Below are 22355 nucleotides of genomic sequence, written 5' to 3'. Positions count from 1 at the left end.
TTCAGAGCAGAGGCAGTTGTTTATTCATGACAATGGAAACAAAATAAAAGTGATAAAGCAAAAACAGATACTTCTTTAAATATAGTTTCTAGTCATCTGGTGTTCTGTCAGGCTCCCTTTTTTTTTTTCCTTTTCTATTTTTATTCAGGCGTAGTTACAAAAATCCACAGAGGATTTAGGGAAACATGATACTTCAACATAAATTTGTCACCTATGACAAAGTCTGAACGGCAAACATCATATGAAGAAAAAACTCAAAATGTATTTACAAATTCATACTTTGTAGTCATTGAGAAACTTCGTGGTTACTGAGTGGCAGATTATGCACATACACTACATTCCAAAAGGCGTTATCCAATCAGTCACTTAGCATAAAATTAAGCTGAAAAACAGATTGTCTAAAAATAAGGCCAGTTTCATTCCTCATTTATGCATTTGATGATCAGAATTTTCTCGTACCTCTATGTTAATTAAAAAAAAAAAAAAAAGAGTATAAGAGCACCTGATCTCACCCAAATGGGATACGCAGACCAAACTGCAAGTTTCATTCTTAGCGGGAGTTATCGAGAGTAGAAACTCATGAGAAAGGACAATAGTATACACCTTTTTTGCCATCTTGTCTATTGCTAATTTTAAATGCTTGTATAAAAACAAATCCCCACACCATATTTGCAATATCATCATAAATAGGCAATAGTTTAAAAGTGTAAGATACGATTACCTCGGACTATCAAGCTGTTTCGCACTTCGGAAAAAAGTGAACAAAGCCCAAACACCTTTCTCTTCCTCTCCCTCCCTCCCCCTGCCCCCCCACGCCCCCTCCCCACTTCCAAACCGGGGGGGGAAAAAAAGTCATACTCTGATGAATATTAGAACTGGCACCAACATTCATGCTAGTTGCCCTGATGTGCAACAAAGTTCATTTACAATAGTCAGAAATATTCTTATGCACTAGCCCCCAAGAGTTCAGCTTCTGAAAACAGTTTATTTTGTTCTGAAAAAAATCCCATCAGGTATGACGCGGGCAGCGTCCAGAAGGTGCAGGAATGTCCAACACTCTACGTCGATCTTCATATTCATCAGTGTCTGTGGAATCTTCGTCTTCATCCACTGCATATTCATTATGATTTGTTTCCTAATACAAAACACATCCGTATTTAATTAGAATCTTCAATTCCAGCTAGTTATAAGAAAGCACTAACAACTGCCTAGAAAAATCTCGTCTGCATTATTGCATCAATTAGCTGAAGTAGACATTGTGCTCTGTGTCCTAAAACCAGCTCCTTATAAAGTTTAATTTACCATAGAAATCATTTTGCCGAACTACTTGACCATTAACTCAGTAAATATCCATTAGCCTTCATTATTTCATATGTACAACTACGTAAAGCCACAATTCAGTATCTTAGCTGTACCAATTTTCTTGGCGGCTTACATTGTCTTTTAATAGAAGTAGTTTAAAAACAAAGGGTCATTACTACCTTCAAAACAGAGGTAGAGCAAAAGAGAAAAGCAAATTATTTTTACAGTCAACTGAATGGAAGGCGGTTACAAGTGCCACAAATGTGAGCAAGAGTTAAGAGATGCCATTTTCTGTTAGAAGCACGACATCTGCTGGCACTTACTGTTAGAGCTACTGGTAATCAGAGTCTCAAGTCCCTTGAAAAACATGAGAAAGTGTCCAAGCAAATGTCTACCCCCAAGGAAAGATTCGACGCTCACACAAAAACGTTCAAGTTCTCTCCGAATTAGTCACTAAGTAAGGGCTATGCTAGTGATAAAATAAATAAAGCATTCTTCTCGAAATGTGCCAAAGTAAAGGGAGAGATTACATAGTTCACCCGCAATCTCCAAACTAAAACTTCATTATAATTAACAGGAAGCTAAATATCTTACTGATTTGTGAAGTCATTAAGTGACTTTATGGAACGCACGGTCAGTGAGGACTAATGAACATCAGACAGACTGCTATCATTTTTAAGTTGTCATTAACTGACACTTTTCTTGTTGAAGAAAGTAGATACACTATTATGGCTAAAACAGACGACAGTGTGGTCATACCAAGACAGAATATTTAAAAGAACTATGAAATCCAAACAGCTAACGCCATGCCATGTTTCTAGGCACAAATTAAGAAATGAGATAGCTCCTTAAAGCAAAACAAGCAAACAAAACTCAACATTGCTGTAGTCGGCGTAATCAGATATACCTCCGAAATACGCCCTGAACAGACATGAATCAGGTTGGACGGGGCTCTGAGCAACCTGATCTAGCTGAAGCTGTCCCTGCCCACGGCAGGGGGGTTGGACTAGATGACCTTTAGAGGTCCCTTCCAGCCCAAACTATTCTATGATTCTATACATACACGTGTATTTCTCTGCATCCCGAGGGGCAGTTGTGTTCAGACACAGGACAACAGAATGGTCACATTCTACCTCTCTTGGGAACCCACAGGGCCCCTGATCTCACCGATACAACCAGGTTTGACCTTGATACCAGACAGAGGTGAGGACTTGAGGAGGAAGACCCACAGCCATGTACGGCATCCTGGGAAAGCTAGGGCCGAGGGTCTTGAATTAAACTGGTAGCATTACATGTCAAAGCAATGAGGATACACGGCTTTACCAATGTACAAACTGCCTACAAAGATTACTACAGTTGCTAGACTTAGTCTTAATTGGACCATGTTTTGTATGGAGTTACCAGTCTGAATACTGTTCAGTACTGTAATTTTTGCACCAGCAGTGTTTTCTTATCGATAAGCATTCCAGAAGCTGAAAAGAATTCATATAATGGGAAATTGCCAAAGTCCCAGACTGAGTGATACTTTTAGACTTCTTTTTTTTTTGAGAAATGGTTCTGAAAAAGAACGATTTTCAAGAAAAGAATGAAAACTGAAAAGTGACATGGCACTGGAGTTTAAACACACAGTTACACTGTCCTATTAAAATTAATCCAAGTGTTCTCTGAAAACAGGAGGTCGGAGAAAACAAACAACTAGGATAAGCACAAGTGCATCTCCACTTACCATTCGTGCAGTAGACACCTTGAATGTTGGACACACCATATGAAATCTGGGAATTGTGACGTTAAAGAATTTGTCCTTGTAGTAGAGGCAATGGAAGGTGTAATACCCCTCCATATATCCAGATGTTGTGGAAAACGTAGTACAGCTGGTATATTCATAGACTCTCCCTGGACTGATAATTGGAAACTCCCCTGTTGGTAAAATATTAGATCACAATAGTAAGGACTGAAGTAGAACTACAATTTAGCAGTTTGCTAAAGCACTTGCACTCCACAACATATTCAGGCAGATCATTTTATATTCCAGTGGATGCATAAATGAGTCTCAGCAACTACTGATGTTAAAAAACTGTCTGAAGAGCGTTTAACTATCAACTTGCAAAACAACTGTAAAGACAAACCAGATGGGTACACATCTCTTTCTTTCAAGCAACAAAATGATTTTCATACAAACCATACAACTACTACCCTCTGTCACCATGATGAACGGCTAATAATATAACTTTCATAACATCTACATTAAATACAAAACTACTCTATTGGGTTCGTAAAAGCAATCTTTTACTTACCAACTACTCCAGGACCCTGAACTTCTTCTACATCGCCCTTGGCATTTGTTATTCTCCAGTATCGACTGTCCAGCTGACAAGCCTTCTCAGGAAGAGCATCTTTGGACATTTCAATTCTAGAAGCCAAACAACATACTTAATCGTTACGTATCTACTTTCATACATTTTAGGAAATACTTTAGTATCCTTGGGATCTCTCTCAAAGTAGACTGGGCAAAAAAAACCCACTAAGTTAAAGTATACTGAATCAGTTGTCAGGATCCAGCTCCGTGCCTCTGCTTCACTATCTGTTGTTATTTACCCCTTTCTAAATCACAAGAGTCACTCCTAACTTCTTTCCCCCACCCATCACTGTACTTTAGCAATTACCAACTTGACTGGCACTTTGCGTACCTGACCAGGTAACAATTTAGTTGGGTTTTGGGTTTTTTTTATTAAAAAGCACAGCATGTTGTGCACATCCTATTCATTTCAGTATGCTTTTGAACACTGTGCATAAATTTGCAACAACTGATGCTTTGAACATCACATAGGTCTGTCCTGTTGTAAGAGTTAATTCAGTTGTTATTTTTACCTGATTCTGTAAGTGAAGAAATAATGCGGTGGATGCACAGAACTGAGTTCAGGTAGAAAAGATGTGGACACAGAAACAGTAATATCTCCTGTGGTAGCAACACATTCTTTATCATGCACATACCTACGGAAAGGAAAACATTAACTCTGCAAATAGCTCTGTACATTACGTGTTTAGCTTTCTGTATGGAAAGTGATTAGTTAATAACTAATAAGAGCACTGTGGTGCTAGGTTTAAAGTAATTCTTATCATTTGGCAGTTAAAGGATGTATGCAGTGTCTTCACGACGTATACCTCCCCATCACCTAAACTCATACAGCTATGGATCATTTTGTACCTCCATTAATGCTTGTATTAAGCTGGGTGTTTAATTTGATCTGAAGTCAAGACACACTTGTTTAATAAGGATGTGTTATTAAGCTATTTTAAAAAAAAAAACTAGCAACTCCTACAGCAAATTAATTTACAGATCAGGAACTTGGTTCTATAGCATCCCAGTTTGACAGAATTAAGGTTCTTGCTTATTATTTAGAAGAAATTAAAAGCGCATGAAGATTCAAACACCAGAACAAGTTCTGTTTATTTACATATTCAACAGTGTTATTTTAGAGACCAGTTTGCTGAAACAATTGCTTTTTTAGCAACTCAGAACAGTCCTGCAGCAGCAGCATGCTCACGGCAAACAATAAATATTATGCTGTTAGCTAAGCTTCAGATCAGTTATAATGCAAAATTCTGGTCCTGTTAATACAAAGTTACAGACTCTGAAGCTTCTGGTAAAAAAAAAAAGTTTCTTTAAGCATTCTGTTTTACAGCTTTATCTTCAATAAGTTTCACATGCTTTCTCCTCTCTCCACCATCAGCTTTTGTATCAGATACCCATAACTATTTGGAAAGAGGTCAGCATTCTAAAAGAAGCATCAAAACCTTGCAGTGAGGTTATAAATCCCAGTCACAATACCTGAAAATCTGGTCTCTGATGATAGGATAACCACCAGTTACAACTTTGTTTACATAGGATGTAAACCATTCCAAGTAAGATGTACCTAGATGCCAAAGAAGAAAAGTATTCATAAGGACAGGCAAATTTACCACTAAGCACATGACATTAAATACTTCAAGGAAACAGTTTAAAGCTTTGAATATTTTTATAATAAACTCTCAGGCTTACTTAGATGAGTCAGTCCATATTCCAGCCCATTCTACCAACAAGGATCATTGGAGAAACGAACCAAGAGCTAAGAGTTAAGAGTGCATACTCCAGAAATGACACAGCAAACAAAGAATCTCTTAGCTAAGTATTTCACATTATAATCATGGTCTTCAAATGCTGGTGTCTGTCATCATCTGGTTGCTGCTCATGACTCTTCTGCTATGACTGGGAAAGACGACAAGTATAGTGGCCTATACTACTTGTAGAGCTATTTCCAACTATTCTACCGACAAGAGGCATGCAAGCCCGCTGGTGGATTTATGGACTTAGTTTTGATATGCATGTTTCCATATGAAGAGAGTTTCTAAGAAACATGCTAGCAAGTTGCAGAATTTCCCTCTCCTTAAAAACGGGGATAAGTCATAGACATACTCCACACTCCTGCTACAAACCCAGAAGACTAAGGCTGTATGTCATTCCAAAGAACCTCGGATTTTCGTACACTTAGACCCATTGTCTGAGAACAGCTTTTCATACACCTACAGCCATTATTTAGGAACAGCTTGATTTCGAAGCAGACAGTCAAGCTGTCACATTTAACTCTCAAAGAAGAGAGTTTCATACAAGACAGAGCGGCTCTCCATAAAAGAATTTCTCGGCCACAAATCTTCCAAGCATTGCAACATAGAGTTCAATAGAAAAGTACAGAGTTCTTCAACTATTTGTCAATATTACTGATACAAAACTGGATTTAAGCTGAAATACGAAGAAATCATTATCCTCACCTTCACTGACATGTTATCAGGTACTACCACTCCTGTTAGATTAAGTGTACTTACCACTCCTTCCTTTGAGCAAGAGCTATGTGTACTGTCCTCTGATCTTTTGGAAGTCTAAGGAACTCCAAGTTTATTATCCTCCTTTCTACCACTAATCCACAAAATGCAAACCTTGTATAAAATAACTCCAAATGGAGAAAGTGAACCAATTTACCCTGCCGCGTTCAAAATTACAAGATAAATGCTGTATATGAAACTTCCCCTCCACTCTGCGATAAGCCAAGATTAACCCTTTCAGCCAAGTGGAATACATTTAAATATGATGTCAGATCACCTCACCATCGACTCAATTCCATAAAAGCAGCAACCTTGAGCAGCAATACAAATTCACCACAGAGTAGCTGTAAAGTATTACATCATCCTCAGGTGGAGAGAAGCAAGTAACCAAACTCTTGAGCTTTTGCTGTATCTTTCCTACGATGGTTCTAAAGCACACAATGCGTTCTGCAATGACCTTTGTAAAACAGGTAACAGATTGACTACTTCACACTAAAATCAGTTCATACAATCAATCAGTACATAGCAAGGTTTCCTAAAATTAGCGTGGCTAAGAGTTTGACTACCTTCAACCCAAACCAGCAATGGTATAGCACTACCTAATGTGGTTTCTCACTGTAATATTAATACGTATTTCCTAAGAAATGTGCAAGGCTAAACTTTAATATTCATGTTGGTGCCATTTATTACACACCTGCTTTCCCACTGAAGTGAAAGGAATTAATTTAGACATAGCCACAATTACCAGATTCCAGTGGATTAACAAAAAGAAACAATCAAAACACTATTCCAGTCAATGTACGTCAGACAGATGATCACAACAGATTACTACCTAACCAAACAATTATGCAGTTTTCCCCTTCCCTCCTTTACCCTTTGAACAAAGCAATTGGGCAAATAAAAAACAGAAAGGTGTTCTTCTGCAGCTACATTTATAGTTAATTAGATATCATTAAGGGACACAAAATATTTTCAACTTCTAACATGGTTTCAAAAACTACTGGGGGGGAAAAAAAAAAATCTTTCTGTCCACTTGGGTGTTGTATTTAATAACTGCTTACATCACCCCTGTGATGGCGACGCTAAAGGTTTTGCTCATCTTGTTAGACAGGCTAGTACACTGAATGATTTGTATACAAGACACACAGAAGGACAAGCTTTAATAGCGAAAACTCGCATCTCATTTCAAGTAACCGCTGATGTTTAAAGTAGGTTGGAGTCTTACATGTAGCACAGAAAATTTAGAACGCTTGCTTTGTTCAAGTCGTACTGACATGCATTTTCTAAACAGTGCAATTAGAAGATTTTGCAGCATGTTTTATCTAAAGTGTTACCTGTAATGAACATATCAATAGCAGATGGATTGCGAGCCATTTGGTCCTAAAAGGGAAAGAAGGTTATGGATATATTAGAAGGAGAGCATTAGACTTTCAAAGTTAAAATTCAACACCTGAAGTATAACATAGGGAACACTTTCCCTATATTCACTAAACCTAAAATCTGGCTGCTTAATACATCGTTATACTCCCAGTCAGATATTCAAATATCTAAAACACATGCCTGTCCCCATGAGTGCTCACGTGACCACTGAGTATACAGCTTGAACATTCCACTAAGGCTCATGCATATAAAATCAGATTTAATGACTCATTCAAGAAACAAGGCCCCTCAAAATATTGCCTTAGAATAGAAGCACAGAACAGCTGAGGTTGGAAGAGACCTCTGGAGACGATCAGTCCAATCCCGCTGCTTGAGGCAGGGTTAGCTAGAGCAGGTTGCCCAGAATGATGTCTTGTCCAAGGACAAAGACTACACAACCTCTCTGGGTACCCTGTTCCAGTGTTCAATCACACTCACAGTAAAAACATTTTTGTCTACATCCAGATCAAGTTTCCTGTGTTTCAATTTGTGCCCATTGCCTCTTCTTCTGTCATTGGGCAGGCATCACTGAGAAGAGTCTAGCTCTGGACTTCTTTATGCCCTGCTATCAGATATTTATAAACATCAGTAAGATTCCCCTGAGCCTTCTCTTCTCCAGGCTAAACAATCCCAGCTCCTGCACTACCACGTTCTCCCCTGAAACAAGCAGGGCTGTCCACAGATGAACCAAAATATAAGTGTGTAAGTAACCTTCCCAGTTCCCAAGCATCATCCAGAAGGTTTAAAAACTCGGCATAATACAAAGGGGGATCTCAACATCCTTCAAGTGATCCATTATCATGGCATTCCCTAGAAATCTCATTGCTACATGCTTTGAAAACAAACCGCCAGGAACTTCACAGCAGGATGAGTCATAGAACGGTTTGGGTTGGAAGGGACCCTAAAGATCATCCAGTTCCAACCCCCCTGCCATGGGCAGGGACACCTTCCACTGGACCAGGTTGCTCAGAGCCCTGGTCCAACCTGACCTTGACTGTTTCCAGGGATGGGGCATCCACAACTTCTCTGGGCAACCTGTGCCAGTGCCTCCCCACCCTCACAGGGAAGAATTTCTTCCTTGTATCTAATCTAAATCTCCTCTCTTCCAGTTTAAAGCCATTACCCCTTGTCCTATCATGACTGGCCCTTGTAAAAAGTCCTTCTCCAGCTTTCTTGTAGGCCCCTTCAGGTACTGGAAGGCTGCTATAAGGTCTCCCCGGAGCCTTCTCTTCTCCAGGCTGAACAACCCCAACTCTCTCAGCCTGTCTTCATAGGAGAGGTGCTCCAGCCCTCTGATCATCTTCATGGCCCTCCTCTGGACCCACTCCAACAGGTCCATGTCCTTCTTATGCTGGGAGCCCCAGAGCTGAACACAGGACTCCAGGTGGGGTCTCATGAAGATCCCCCCCCCCCCCCTTTTTTTTTTTTTTTTTTTTTTACAAGAAACACCCTTTACTCGCCCTTTCTTTTTTTTTGGGGGGGGGGGGCGCGTGGAGGTGGGGAGTCATCAGGACATGGGTAAGGAGAGAGAGCACGCGCTAAAATCATTAGGTATAATATCCTTAAGCTTCACTAGCAACAATATGCCTATCTTAAAATACTACAGTGATAAGAATTATGTAAAATACTCAAATATTTGTTCTACAAAGGAGCTGTTGAAGAGGAATTTGTTCTCTCGCTGGAGAGTAAGGTTTGCTTACAAACCAGGGGGTATCATTTATTGTACTACGTTTACATTTAACCTATCTTGGGGAGGAGATATATACAGATGCTGATCTTCCATAATGCAGAAGCTTTTCTTCCTTACAGAAACAGGGACAAGAGTATATACCTGCCATAGTTTGAACAAATTAAATGAATACCTTCCAATAAGGATGTGTGTTGCCCACCATCATGATCCTACAGAAATTGCTATGGCCATTAACAACTTCATGTGAATTTCTTTCCCTTACTAACCATTCCACTTGTGGGCTTTGATGAAAACCAGATGGCAACTCAGGGGCAAGTAACAAACTAATATGATCTCTCAATATTCACCGTATGCTATGTAAAATATTTCAGGTATCTGATAACATGCAAAGGGACACCATCAATCATTAGAAAAGTACATTCATGAGTATAAACATATCTTCCTTACTGGACATTGATAGAAGATCTCGTATTTATTTCGTCCCTCCACACTCTCCAGGGCCATGTATTGACTCAGGCCAGTATGAATGCAAAAAGTAAGAGGAAGGCATTGTTTCAGACCTAGCCTCTGCTGAAAACCTCCAGCCGCTGTGTCGATATCCAACAAGTCCTCAGAGCGGTAGTGGTTCGACAGTGCCATGCTTCCCATCAAACTTAACAGACAACAACAAAAAAAGGAAAGATAAACAGAAGATACGACTCACAATGCAAAGAAAGCTTTAAATCTTTTCTAAGCATTAATTCTATCAATGCTCTAGCTGCATATTAGGCTTAGACGAAGTCCAAGTCTAACATCCAGGTGCTGAACTAGGTTATTAGTTCACAACATCAACCATCACAAAGGGAGGCTCGATGGCTCTAAGATAAACACTTCCTTGTATGTTCTGTGCATCCCAAAGCACCGTTTTAAATTGTGTTGGTGATTCTCATCATGTCTGCAACTACTTCAAAGAAGCCGTTCACAGGTGATGCAGCTTCCTATAGCAGCATGATCTAATAATAACCAGTGCTCGTATCTCAAGTTTTGTGCGAGTTCATTTCAATACTATCAAAGCATCCGTGTTTTTTCAATTACAATACCAAGCTGCTATAGTAACAGTCATTGATCAAAACTACAGTGAGCAAGGTGCTCTATATGCTTTGGAGAAAAGCTTGAGAAGTAAACGAGGAAAATGACTATTGAGTCAGAGAGATTATAATCTCAGTATAAAAACTAAGGCATACAGACACAAGTAAACAGACATACAAGGAAAGAATGAGACAATATTCATCAGCATGACATGGCAAGACCATCAACTGCCTTTCGAATTTTTTCCTCTAGCTTTTTGTAAGCATCACAGCAAAGGATAGGATTTTTTAATTTGTTTGTTTTTGACAATAAGGAAGTGACACTGAAGACAGTAAAAGAAGCCTCTCTATAGATAAGAAAAGAATATATAAAGTTAACATTGATATGAATGTTGGGCTAGCTGAGAGCTAGGGTGAAAATAAAAAAAGCAAGCAACCCACACTCAATGTAATAAAGGGGCAGACAATGGAAGAATGATAAAAAGGGGTAACATGATCAAAGTAACCAACTACAAGGGCACACACTACAGCAGCGCACTTAGCAATAAGAATACACAAACCTGTAATGCACACCTCCCCACCCATACTCCCTTCTAATTTGCCTTTCACTGATGTTCTCAGATGTAAACTCTTGCAGATGCTAAGCTTTTACTGGTGTTATGAAAGCAGTGACTCAGGCACAAGCTGCCACATGTCGGCATGATCTAAGCTGCTCCCATCCTGGGCAACAGGTTCCATTCCTCGTTTTCCTTACGTAGTCTTGCCTGGAATTAGCATGTTCTGCAGTTTAAAAAGTGATGCTAACATCCAAACACAGAAACCTGAAGGATCTAACAATGACAACTAGTCCCGAATCTTCTCCATTTCTGACCTAACATGCCAAAAACTTGCTGGATAGACTTCCACTACCTACACCTTATCTCTCCAATATTCATCTCCCACAAGAAAGCAAGCCTGTCCCCAACAGTAAGACCACATCTTCCACTCGCAGTGTGGCAGTCTTTCTTGCTCCAGGGTCCCACATGTCAGACCTAACTCATCCCCCAGTCAGTGCTCCAGCAACAAGGTTTGTCAACCTGCGTGTAAGGCTCAGGCCCTCGCTTTGAGGGCACAGCAATGGACCACAGCCCACTGGCAGTTGCTCAAGCTGAAAGGCATGCCCGAAGGCGTATGTCTGCTCCTACAGCCCTTCCACAGGCTCATCATCACAGTAGAGGCTTTGTGGGAGTGAAATAGTAGTAGGAAGAGCAGGAAGCGCACAAGCTGCAGAGCTCCGTTTGAAGCCTACAGAACTAGGGCAGCTATCTCCTCTCTAAAAAAAGTCTCTCCTGGAAAAGAAGCAGAACTAGAAGTCATCCTTATGGTTGCATAAAACCATTTCCCATATTCCTTCTGCACATACAACTCTAGAATTGGAGGAAGCTGCACCTTTTTTATTAGTGAAGGTTTTGGTAGAGCAACATGAATGCATTGCCCCTTACAGACACTGCAATGATTTGCCCTAGCTTTCCATCTTTTGCTAATGTTTGCGGCACTTCATCAAGTGTAAAAGGAGATTTTAATTGCTGAAACTGCATAAAATCGTAAAATCTTCTACTAAGAAAACTTAATTTGCAGAACTGACATTTTGATTCTACTTAAAAGGACTACCTGGTTTGAAAGTTATTCCCTAATCATTTTAAAGATAAAACTTATTAAATAACGAAACCTGTAGAGTCCAAGAGGCTAATTTACTTATGTAATACAAAGCAAAACTTCAGAGGAGCAACTTGCAGTGGTGTGATTAAAAGTTTAACAGTTGGAAGTTTTAGTTATTACAAAAAAAAAGTTCTCACTATGAAAAAGGACTGAAGCATGAGAGTAATTTGAGCAAGTAGAAATCTACACTGTGTTTTCAATTACTTCTAGAATTTACTATCTTCTAGTCTCAGAAGTGTCACTTCAAGCGGTCGCTCAGTTACAATACATTTAAATGCTTCATCTATCCTGTTCAGCAGACATTTTATCTTTTTAATAAATAAACTGTCCAAGAAATACAAAAGGAATTAATAACTTGGTATGTAGTTTTCGCTTCTTACCCAGGAACAACTAGCTTCTGTCCATTATGAATACGAAATGAACATCGATAGTCATCAGGGAGTTTGCAACCTATTTGTGCTTCCACAGCATCTAGATCTTCCTCCCGCACACTCTCTGCGTACAAAAAGAAACAGAGTATTAAGTGGCAGTTTTGGAGGGGGAAACGAGAACTGCTTCTCCTACGAAACTCTCAAATTTAATGCTGCTTCACTACTCTGCCCCCAAGTGCCCAGTGTGCTGTTCCTGACAAAGGTGAGTATTAGAATTTGTGTTAAGACCTCTCCTATAAAATTTTATTTCACATCATTTCATCAGAGCTGCATGGCTAGAAATAAGGCAAAAACTAGCTACGTTCTAGACATAACAGCATGTTTTCAACTGCCAAAGAGAATTTCAAGTAGCCCCAGCAACTTTAGCATTATGGATTTTTTTTATGTTATCACAAAAGGAATATATATTTCAAAGTATTTTATATACCACTTATAATTCAGAGAAAGTGAACTAACAGACATACAAAAAGCAAGACAAATTCAGTCCAATTTCGCGACGCAGCTGTCTACTAGCATGGTCTCAGGAATCTTCCACTGATTAAATTCATGCTAGTCGCCAGAATCACTAAAAATCAAGTATTTCAAATACAAAGCATGGAATTTGTAAGTGCCTTGATCAAACGAACATGGACTCAAGTCAGTATTTGGTGACTTTATTGTATGCTAGGTGGCACACAATGAATACTACATGAATTTGAAAGGAAGTTGATTACATTAACTGATTACCTAATACAGCACCAAACTCCATCCAACGAAATCTCAACAGGCCTGACTTAAGCAGAAAGTATTCATAAAGTGCAATGAACCTTTTCCCCACAATATTGTCATTAGCTGACTGCGTCCCAGTTAAAACTTTTAGGCAATATTGATTTTACTCTTTCATCATTCTAAGGGTTGCTTCTTTCAGCTTCCAGTCCAATCAGTAACAAAGAAATGGTGCCTGCAGCCACCATTTGCCTGGAATTTGAAGCAATAAAAGGGTTGTAACAAGGGTATTTTCGTATCATCATCAACGGAAGGGGGTGGGGAATAACTACCCTTACACCGCTACACACACACTTCAGGAGGTTTCCGCACCCTCACTTCTACCAAAGACCAACTGGGTGGCCTGTGTGATCTCTTCCAATCAAGGCAGTTTGGGTGATTTTTTTTTTTTTAAAAAAACTATTTTCATATTCATTATCAGTTTCATTTATGTGGCATAATTTAACAATTCATTGAAACAAAATCTTGTACAAATGGTATTAAAAAGGTGTAAGTTAAGGAAGAGCTCCTGCTAAAACCTGCCATCACTACACAAGTGTGGAAATTGATAATTTTAAATTTATTTTTGTCTTTCTGTATACAGAGAGAAGCTTCATTGCACCAAATTTTGATTTTGAAAGTAAAACTGTGGTAAAATCTCTTCATTTCAACACCTCCAACACAGATACTTTCCATTTTATTAACAAAGTATTTGACTGACAATTCAGTGGTTCTGTATACCTGAGTGCAGTCTGTGTTTTTGATAGAGCAGCATGAAAGTTACGGAAATCAAGGCATGGATATCTACATCCAAGTACTATAGCCTGTGTTACACAAGAGTTCAGGCTACATATAACCCTTTTGGCCTTTTCCTAAAAAGGCATTCCTTCACTAACACTCAGAAGTAAGAGAACTAAAAATTTTTTAAAGAAAACAGGAAGTATTAAGTTCTAACCATGTTCTGTTATTCACAAATACTTAGCAAAACTTAAGAATCCAGCACTATCCAGCAAGCCAAGAAACATGCAAGGTTTACGTAGGAAAGAGACCATTGTCTATACATTTCTCAATTTCACAGATCACGTTAAATCAAACACCTTGGTCCAAGAGTCAATTTCATACAGAAGACTGAAGTACAGTTGAAAATGCAAGAGCTACTTTGTCCCTATTCCAGAAAAGCCCAAACTTGCTGTATGTCTTGCTGTGGAAGATTTACGAACCGCAACACTGGAAGTACTTAAGTATGGAAGTACTGGAAGTATTAAAACACAAACTTAATTTGAAAACAGAATATTGGGGGGGAAGGAAAAATTCTTTTTCAGTCACTAATTTACCTTCATTAGAGGAACAGAGTAAGACCTACAGAAGAGAAAAAAATTACTTCCTTTTTGTTTAGCTTTAGTTTAAAATGCCTGTTTTCATGTGAAAGTGTTTTAATTAGGTCTTAAGAAAATCTCACAAACAAAATCACACCAACAGGCCCCAGGTCCTTGAAGTAATGGGATTATTAAACTAAAAAATAATAATAAACAAACAGTAAAAATCAGTCATAGCAACCAAAGACAAAAGCAGTGAAAGTGTATTCATTTCCTGATTATCCAGAGATAAAGAAGATAGACTAGTCACTAGAAAAAAAAAAAATCTTGATTTCTTCTCTGAAAAGAAATCTTCAGAGAATCTATGGATCACTAGTAACTGGGCAAGGACTATACATGTGGTCTGATTTACTTATTTACTGGAGGGGAAGGGAAAGGACATCTACTTTGACTTCCAGGGCTCCAGTAATTGAGGCACACACCTAGGACCAAAGCAGTATGAAACTTTATAACAGACCATGTTGCGTCAGCCAGCCTACTAGAGAAAGCAGGTATTACACCGTACCTTTCAAAGAACCAATCATCCGAGGACACCGCTGTCCTAAGTATTTCTCTAGGTCATCCCAGGCTTTTTTCAAGGTAGCGTAGTATCGGATGTATCTTCCTAGGTCAGAGTAGGTACTGATGAAGATGGCTTTCCAGCTCTGATTTCGTTGACTTTTTTCCCCTCTAAGTGGACATGAAGAAAAAAAGTTCAAATACCAGCCTAGAAAGCTTGAGTTCTAAAACCAAGAAGTTAATATTTGTTATTCGGGAGAAACAGTATGCATAATATTAAGCCAGGAACACTTTGAGCCACGTGAAGCTACACAAACTCAATTAATTCCAGCACCTATTCAACAGTAAATGGGTACCTTAGTACCAGGGGAAAATTTAGAAACGGTGTTCCTTTAAACAGAGTGCTGTCTATTATTAAATCTTAGAACTGGTAAACAGCTAACTGAGATCACATTTCACACATACACAGAGAAGACCTTCAAAAGAAAACAACCCACATTTTTTGATCTACTGCATTAGTCACAAACTCCTTTATTTACCCAATAAGAAGGATTAAGGAGTAAACCAGAGAGTTAATTGAGAACTCTGTGCACTGATCTGGAAAGTCAGTTTCTTAAGGAATTAGCGCATATCCAGTCCTCCTCACAGGCACAACAGCAGCCTATGGGAAGACAGGCTGCCAAAAAAAGTGCTGACTAACATCTGACAAAGGATGCTTGCCTCCAAATTGTAGCAGCCCTTGCATCTTTGTGCTAGGATATATTCCAAGTCCTCAAACTCCAATCAGCACGCTGAATCTAAAAGATTTAGTACAGCTTTGTATACCTAAATAAAAATGTAACAATTGAGAAGTCTTGCAACACCTTTAAGATCTCTTTAGCTCTAAGAAGGACAGAAGAACCTTACTTCTTGAAGAAGAGTTGAGGGGAAAAAAAGTAGATTAAGTTTAACCTGGGAAGATAGATAAACTAACATCAAACCAAAGAGGTAAAAGAAAAAACCCCAAAGTGAATTATGTCTCAGCAGGTGAGAGAGGTTTCAGCACATTTTCACCCTCTAAATGTTATTTGTAGAAATTAACTACAGCCTTCATTACTCAGTTTTTCTTGGCTATGGAGAAGCCAGCATCTCAGAAACCAACCGCAGAGCCAGTTCTCCTTAGTAAAGCCCTATAACCCCCTCATCTTCCCCCATACACACACCAAGTTCCTCTTCCAAAGCATCAGGTACTCAGTTTGAACTTCGCATTTCCTTACCTTCTCTCCCTACCCCCCACCGGATTTTCCTTTCTAGTTCGGATTCTAGTAAGAATATCGCTTAGGATTTTTACGCAGAAAATCTCAAGGCAAAATTTTACAAGTTGTGTCACATCTTCATAAGCCGCATATAATTAGAATATGGATTTTACCTTCGTGGATTCAACTTTCCTTGCTGTTAATTTTTCATACAGTCCATATGATATAGATGACAAACTACAAGTTTGGAAACGTTTTCCTAAATTACCTCCCCCACCCACTTATGCATAATATCTTAACTCCTTATCACTAGCTGTTCTGCCATCTTAGGCTATTCGTGTAATACAAGGACCATCTGAGTAACAGAAAAATATATGGAACTGATCACTGAAGTCGTAGTTAATACTCCTCACAATTTACAATCTAAAAAGAAAGATACTGTCTAGAGAACAGGACACAAAGAGGGGATAAGCAGTAACAAAACTGGTTGCTAATTCACTTCAGTCAACCCCACTAGCTTTCTCAGCTCTTGAGAAAAGCATGCTTTTTTAGCAGATGTGGATGGATACCTTTACAGTTAGCTTCCACTTAACAGACATCCTGAGTTTAATGCAAGCAAGCAGAACAGAAAGTGAGCTTTTTAAAAAATAAGGCACCACCACCTCAAAAACCACATATGTAAAACTTTTTACACAGCCCAATGTGACTTCCCCGGGAAAATGATGTCCTGGAAAGCACTTCCAAACACATGAAAGACAAGAAGGTGACCAGGAGCAGTCAGCATAGACTTACGAAATAATGCTTGACCAACCTGATAGCTTTCTACAATGACGTGATTCACTTGATGGATGAGGGGAGAGCAGCAGAGGTTGTTTACCTCAAATTTAGTGAAGCCTTCGACACTGTCTCTGTTAATATCGTTACAGAGAAGCTGACAAAGTACGTGTTTGATAAATAGATAGTGAGATGGACCGAAAATTGGCTGAACGACCAGGCCCAAAGGGTGATCAATTGGAGGCATGTCACTTGTGGTGTACCTCACAGCTCAATACTGGGGCCAATACTATTTAATATCTTCATTAATGACCTGGATGATGGGACAGAGCACACGCTCAGCAAGTTTGCAGATGCTACAAAATTGTGAGGAGTGGTTGATGCAGCAGATGGTTGGGCAGCCATTCAGAGAGACCTCAACAAGCAGAGGAGAATCTCCTGTTCAACAAGGGGAAATGCAAAGTCCTGCACCTGGGGAGGAATAACCCCAAACACCAGTATACACGGGAGCCGACCAGCTGGAAAGCAGCTCTGCCAAGAAGAACCTGGGGGTTTTGGTAGACACCAAGCTGATGATGAGCCAGCAACGCATCCTCGCAGCAAAAGAGACCAATGGTATCCTAGGCCACAATAGGAAGTGTTGCCAGCAGGTCAAGGGAGGTGATCCTTCCTCTCTAGTCAGCACCGGTGAGGCCACATCTGGAGTACTGTGTCCAGTTCTGGGCTTCCCATTGCAAGAAAGATATGGGCATACTGGAACAAGTCCAGTGCAGGGCCTCAAAGACGATTATGGGACTAGAGCATCTTCCACGTGAAGAGAGGCTGAGAGAGCTAGAACTCTTCTGCCTGGGGAAGGCTCAGGGGGATCTTATCAATGTGTACAATTACCTGATGGGAAGGAGTAAAGATGGAGCCAGACTCTTCTCAGCACTGCCCACTGATAGGACACTGGACACGGTCCTGGACAACCTCTCTAAGTGACCCTGCATGAGCAGGGAGTTGGACTACAGGATCTCAAAAGGTCCCTTCCAACCTCAACTATTCTGTGATTCCAGCCACGGCTACCCTTGACACAACCATCCAGTTGTACCCGTCATCATTACAGCACTCAGAGTATCACTTTCCTCTGTAGAATATTTGGTGTCTGATAAGGTCAAGCTGCAGCTTCTCCTTCAGCCTAGGCATTAACAGGCACCTCTTCCCTCCTCATCCATAAAACTTTTCAACATTTGTACATTCATGAAACTTCTTTAGGAAATCAACGTTTTTGATATCTCTAACCTTTCATCGGTTTGAAGCTGGTGAATACCAATTCAGTCTTAGAGTTACCAGAAGTAATATGGACATAAACAGACAGCACAATAACATAAGCCTCATTTTCATAGGAAAAAAGCTTAAAACAACCACACTTACTCTGAAATAAGCCAGTATTTCTTGCAGTGTCTTTTCCACAACGGATCATGGCTTGATAGCTGGTTTAATCTTCGACTTAAATAGCAGCAACTATAAACATAAAATCATTAAATTTGATTGCAAAAGAATAGTAAAATAAACAGGGATAAATACCGACCAGTATATTACACATTGCATTCTCATGAAATAAATACAGAGTTTGAAAGTTAGTTAGCTGTCCTTTTTAGAGTTGTGCTTACAATGGTTAAGAGTCTTCATTATAGCTGTGTAAGTCACAAACTACTTTTCTACACACTTCGAGAACTGTCAGCAATTAAGTAATTTTGTAAAGCAGGTCATCCTGTAGACCTACGCCATCGTAAACATTGTCTGAAAGATTCCGGGCGTGACTCCTCTCCACCAGCGGTAAGCATTCCAGTAGCACAGGCAAGTTATTATGATTTAAATCACCTTCTTATCTGGATTGTCAGTCTCTACCTTATCTTTTCCACTGTTGTCTTACTACTGAAAGCTCAAACAGTAAGCTACAGAAACTATACAGTTTGAGTATTACAAAGTTACTTTCCACTTTAAGTTGTTTAAATAACAAACTTCATGACCAGAAACAAAGACAGACACAGGAAAAATACAAAGGATGATACACCTGGAAATAAGTACTGCAAGCTGACTCTAATGAAGACCGTATATAAGCTCTTGCCATTACATTACAGGTAACATTGCTACTTCAGCAAGTTAAAAGAACCATATCCTGCACTATGCAGCATTATTGCAAATGCAGTATTAAAAAACCTGTAGGACATAGGTCTAAAACTGTCCTCAGAAATCATTTAAGTTGATCCTTGCTTGATGCAAGGAGATAGCAAAAGCTAACCTATATTCCTGATGCCTGCTAACTTGCTCTTTAAAAGCAGCGATGGAGGTGCCATCAAATCTGTGCCCCTATTTACTTTTACGGTTACAAAGCCTTTCTGGAATGTACAACTGGTATCGACAGCAAAACATTTCAGTGTATTTATATGACTAAGAATGTGCGGCAAAGCATCAGCAACATGAAGAGCAGTAATACAGGGAATGATTGTGCTATTCAAAGATTCATAGAATTTAAAAGAAATTATTGCCTCATTCAGTCTAACCTGAACACCAGACAATAAACCTTTTTTTCTTCTGTGTTTGAGCTGAATTGTCAGTTATGCTTTAAAGAAAACTCCCCAAAAGATACCACCAATTTAGATGTGGCAACATCACTTCCTCTGGTAGCTTATTCTAACAGTTAATGTGTGTGTTTTAATGGCTGTGATTAACATCTAAATACCCCAAATGAGGTTACCCAGCTTAAGCTTCCAGGTACTGCTTTTTGGGTGTTTCTCAGTGTAGTTCAGAAATTGGCAAGTAAGAAAGACCAACAGTGTAAATGGACATAGTTACATACAGAAGTAAAGATCCCTCTCAATATCATCTTTGATAAGTAAAATCAGCCAAAGGCCAGAGCTGGAGAAAACACCTTGCACTACGACTACAGAATTACTCGTATTTATCTGTTCAATTCAATCTTCTTTTTCTTTTCCCTCCCCAATATCCATTATAAGCTGTTTAAACTAGAATTGTATTCGTATTTCAAAACCAACCTCAACAAAGTAAAGTGATTCTCCTGTATGCCCTGCCATTATCCTTCCCCCAACCCTGCAATGAGACAAAGACATAAACGCATTCACTTCAAACCTTGACATTTGGCCATGTACGAACTTCATTCATGACATGGTGATTTTTTATTATTTTTTTGGGGAAGGGGCTGTGGTGGAACAGAAATAACCTGAAGTCAAAGTCCCTACAGAAATCCATTATATTGGTGTTTATCAATCAAGCCTGTAATTTCTGGTAGGAAAGACGTCACTGTGGCAGCAAACGCCATCAAAGATGCAATTAAAGCCATTCTCACTAATTACATACATATTTCGTCACCTGCCACCTTTCTATTACTTAAGGGCCACCACCAAGCTAACCAACCTGTGGAATACTAGGGAAACTGTAATGTTTGTAACGGTCAGAGGATGTACATGCCACTAAAACAAATGTAAGCAAGCTAGAGATTTCATCAATAAATGCTTTGAGTGCTACAAACAGCCAGTTATGCAAAACTGCCTTTACTGACCTTATAAATAAGAAACCTACACAGTACTTAATTGTCCTTGCACAGGAAAATCTATCTCATTTTGTCAAACACATAACAAAAATAGGTAGTGCCTTTACTACACCATTAGCAACTACTACTAAATCGTCCATACTGGACTTGTAACAATTGCTATAATTTTTGCTTACGCTTAATCTCTTTTTTGCTGTTATCCTAACAGAATTCTCCTTGATGTCTTTAGCTTTCTTGACTAATATTTATGGGGGGGACCCCCCCCCAAACAATAACCATTTTGATAATATTCTATTTTATTCGTACCTATTCTTCCCTCTTTGATTAAACACTGCGATTTCAATCACTGCCAGTGCTTGTACTTCGTTGGTAAGGTTTTCGCTAAAAACATACTCTCATCTTCATTCTATGACTCACAACTCTTCAGCCATCCAGCAAACTGTCCAAGAGGAGCCTGCAACTTTCATTCATGTTTTTCTGCCTGAAAAGTCGTCCTGTTTCATTTCGTTTGGTTTTCCTCAAACAACAGCTCATTCAAATAATTGAATATATTTACTGGCAACAGGACCGCCCTTTGTTTGCCCATAGATACACAACAATTTCAAAGAATTACTGATTTCACAAATTCAGTTATTGGTTCATCTCTAAATTGTACTTTAGCTACAAACAAAACCGACATATAACGGGAGAGAGAAAAACACAGAAAATTCCCTTTTGCTTAAAAAAAAAAACAAAAAAAGGCAAAAAACCCCGAAGAACACCACTGTTTCTGGAAAGGAACGGTGCTTTAGCATACGTCCTCCACGCAGCAGCTCCTCCAGAACAAGCCAAACCCTTTTCCTACACGGTGGCGAGCGCTTCGGGAGTGCTTTGCCCGCTGTGCCTGTAACAGCCCTCCCCAGCCCGCTTCCCCTGACCTTGTTTGCTGGCACAGCGATCCACGCACCGAAAAGTTGTGCAACCCCGAGCCGCCGGCAGCTCCCGGCGCGGCAGGCTGCCTCCTCCGCACCGCTTCACCCCACCTCCCCGCGGGCTTCACCCGCCCGATCTGTGTCGTCCCCCCACCCGCCCCGCTGACCCCGGCAGCCGGCCCCGGCGAGCCCGGCGAGCCCACCCCGGGCCTGCCGCCTGCCCCCTCAGCCCCGCCGCCGGGGGGGGACCCCGCTCCCCCGTCCCGCCCCTCTGCCCGCGGCCCGGCGCTGCCTCCCCCACCCCCCGCCGAGGCTGGACTCGGCCCTCCTCTCCCCTCCCCCCCCCCTCCCCCAGCAGCGCGGCTCAGGCGGACCCGGCGGAGCCCCGGGCCCGGCCCGTACCTCATCAAATCCCGGTAGTCGAGGAAGCTGAGGATGAGCAGCAGCGGGTCGGTCGGCAGCAGCTCCAGGCTGAGGGCTGACGGCTCCATGTCCGGGGGCGCCGCCATCTTGCGAGACGTCCCGCGGCTCCGCCGCCCGCTGCCGGGGACGCGCCCGCCCCTCGCGCCGCTCCGTTGTCAGTCGCCGGGGCGGGGGGGGCGGCCCGCAGCGCCCCCTGCCGGCCGCGGCCCGCCCGCCTACCTCCCGAGGGCGGCGGCCCCGTCACCCCGCCGCCCGCTGTCGCGCCCCGCCTCAGCGCTCAACCCGGGCCGGGGGACCGGGCTGTGGGGTAGGCTGCGTCCCGCACGCTGCCCCCGCCGAAGTCCCCCGCGCAGCAGCGGTGCCGGGGCAGGCGGCCA

The 22355-nt window shown here is 40.8% G+C and overlaps 1 protein-coding gene across 1 annotated transcript; it reads right to left on the bottom strand.

The window, feature by feature from the left end:
- Positions 1-965: 965 nt before the first annotated feature.
- FBXO3 (F-box protein 3) lies at positions 966-22101 on the bottom strand. The gene is made up of 11 exons (XM_076343750.1): positions 21958-22101; positions 18505-18594; positions 15090-15253; positions 12414-12528; positions 9716-9920; positions 7494-7539; positions 5132-5216; positions 4171-4293; positions 3597-3712; positions 3029-3219; positions 966-1135 (listed from the first exon to the last, which is right to left on the bottom strand). Exons 1-11 carry the CDS (start codon positions 22062-22064, stop codon positions 1010-1012), a joined length of 1368 nt encoding a protein of 455 aa, XP_076199865.1. The 5' UTR covers positions 22065-22101; the 3' UTR covers positions 966-1009.
- Between the last annotated feature and the right edge of the window lie 254 nt (positions 22102-22355).

Source organism: Aptenodytes patagonicus, chromosome 7 (assembly GCF_965638725.1).
Source record: "Aptenodytes patagonicus chromosome 7, bAptPat1.pri.cur, whole genome shotgun sequence".
Taxonomy (NCBI): Eukaryota; Metazoa; Chordata; class Aves; order Sphenisciformes; family Spheniscidae; genus Aptenodytes; species Aptenodytes patagonicus.
The sequence above is the reverse complement of the archived record's forward strand: the minus strand, read 5'-3'. Positions and strand labels throughout refer to the sequence as shown.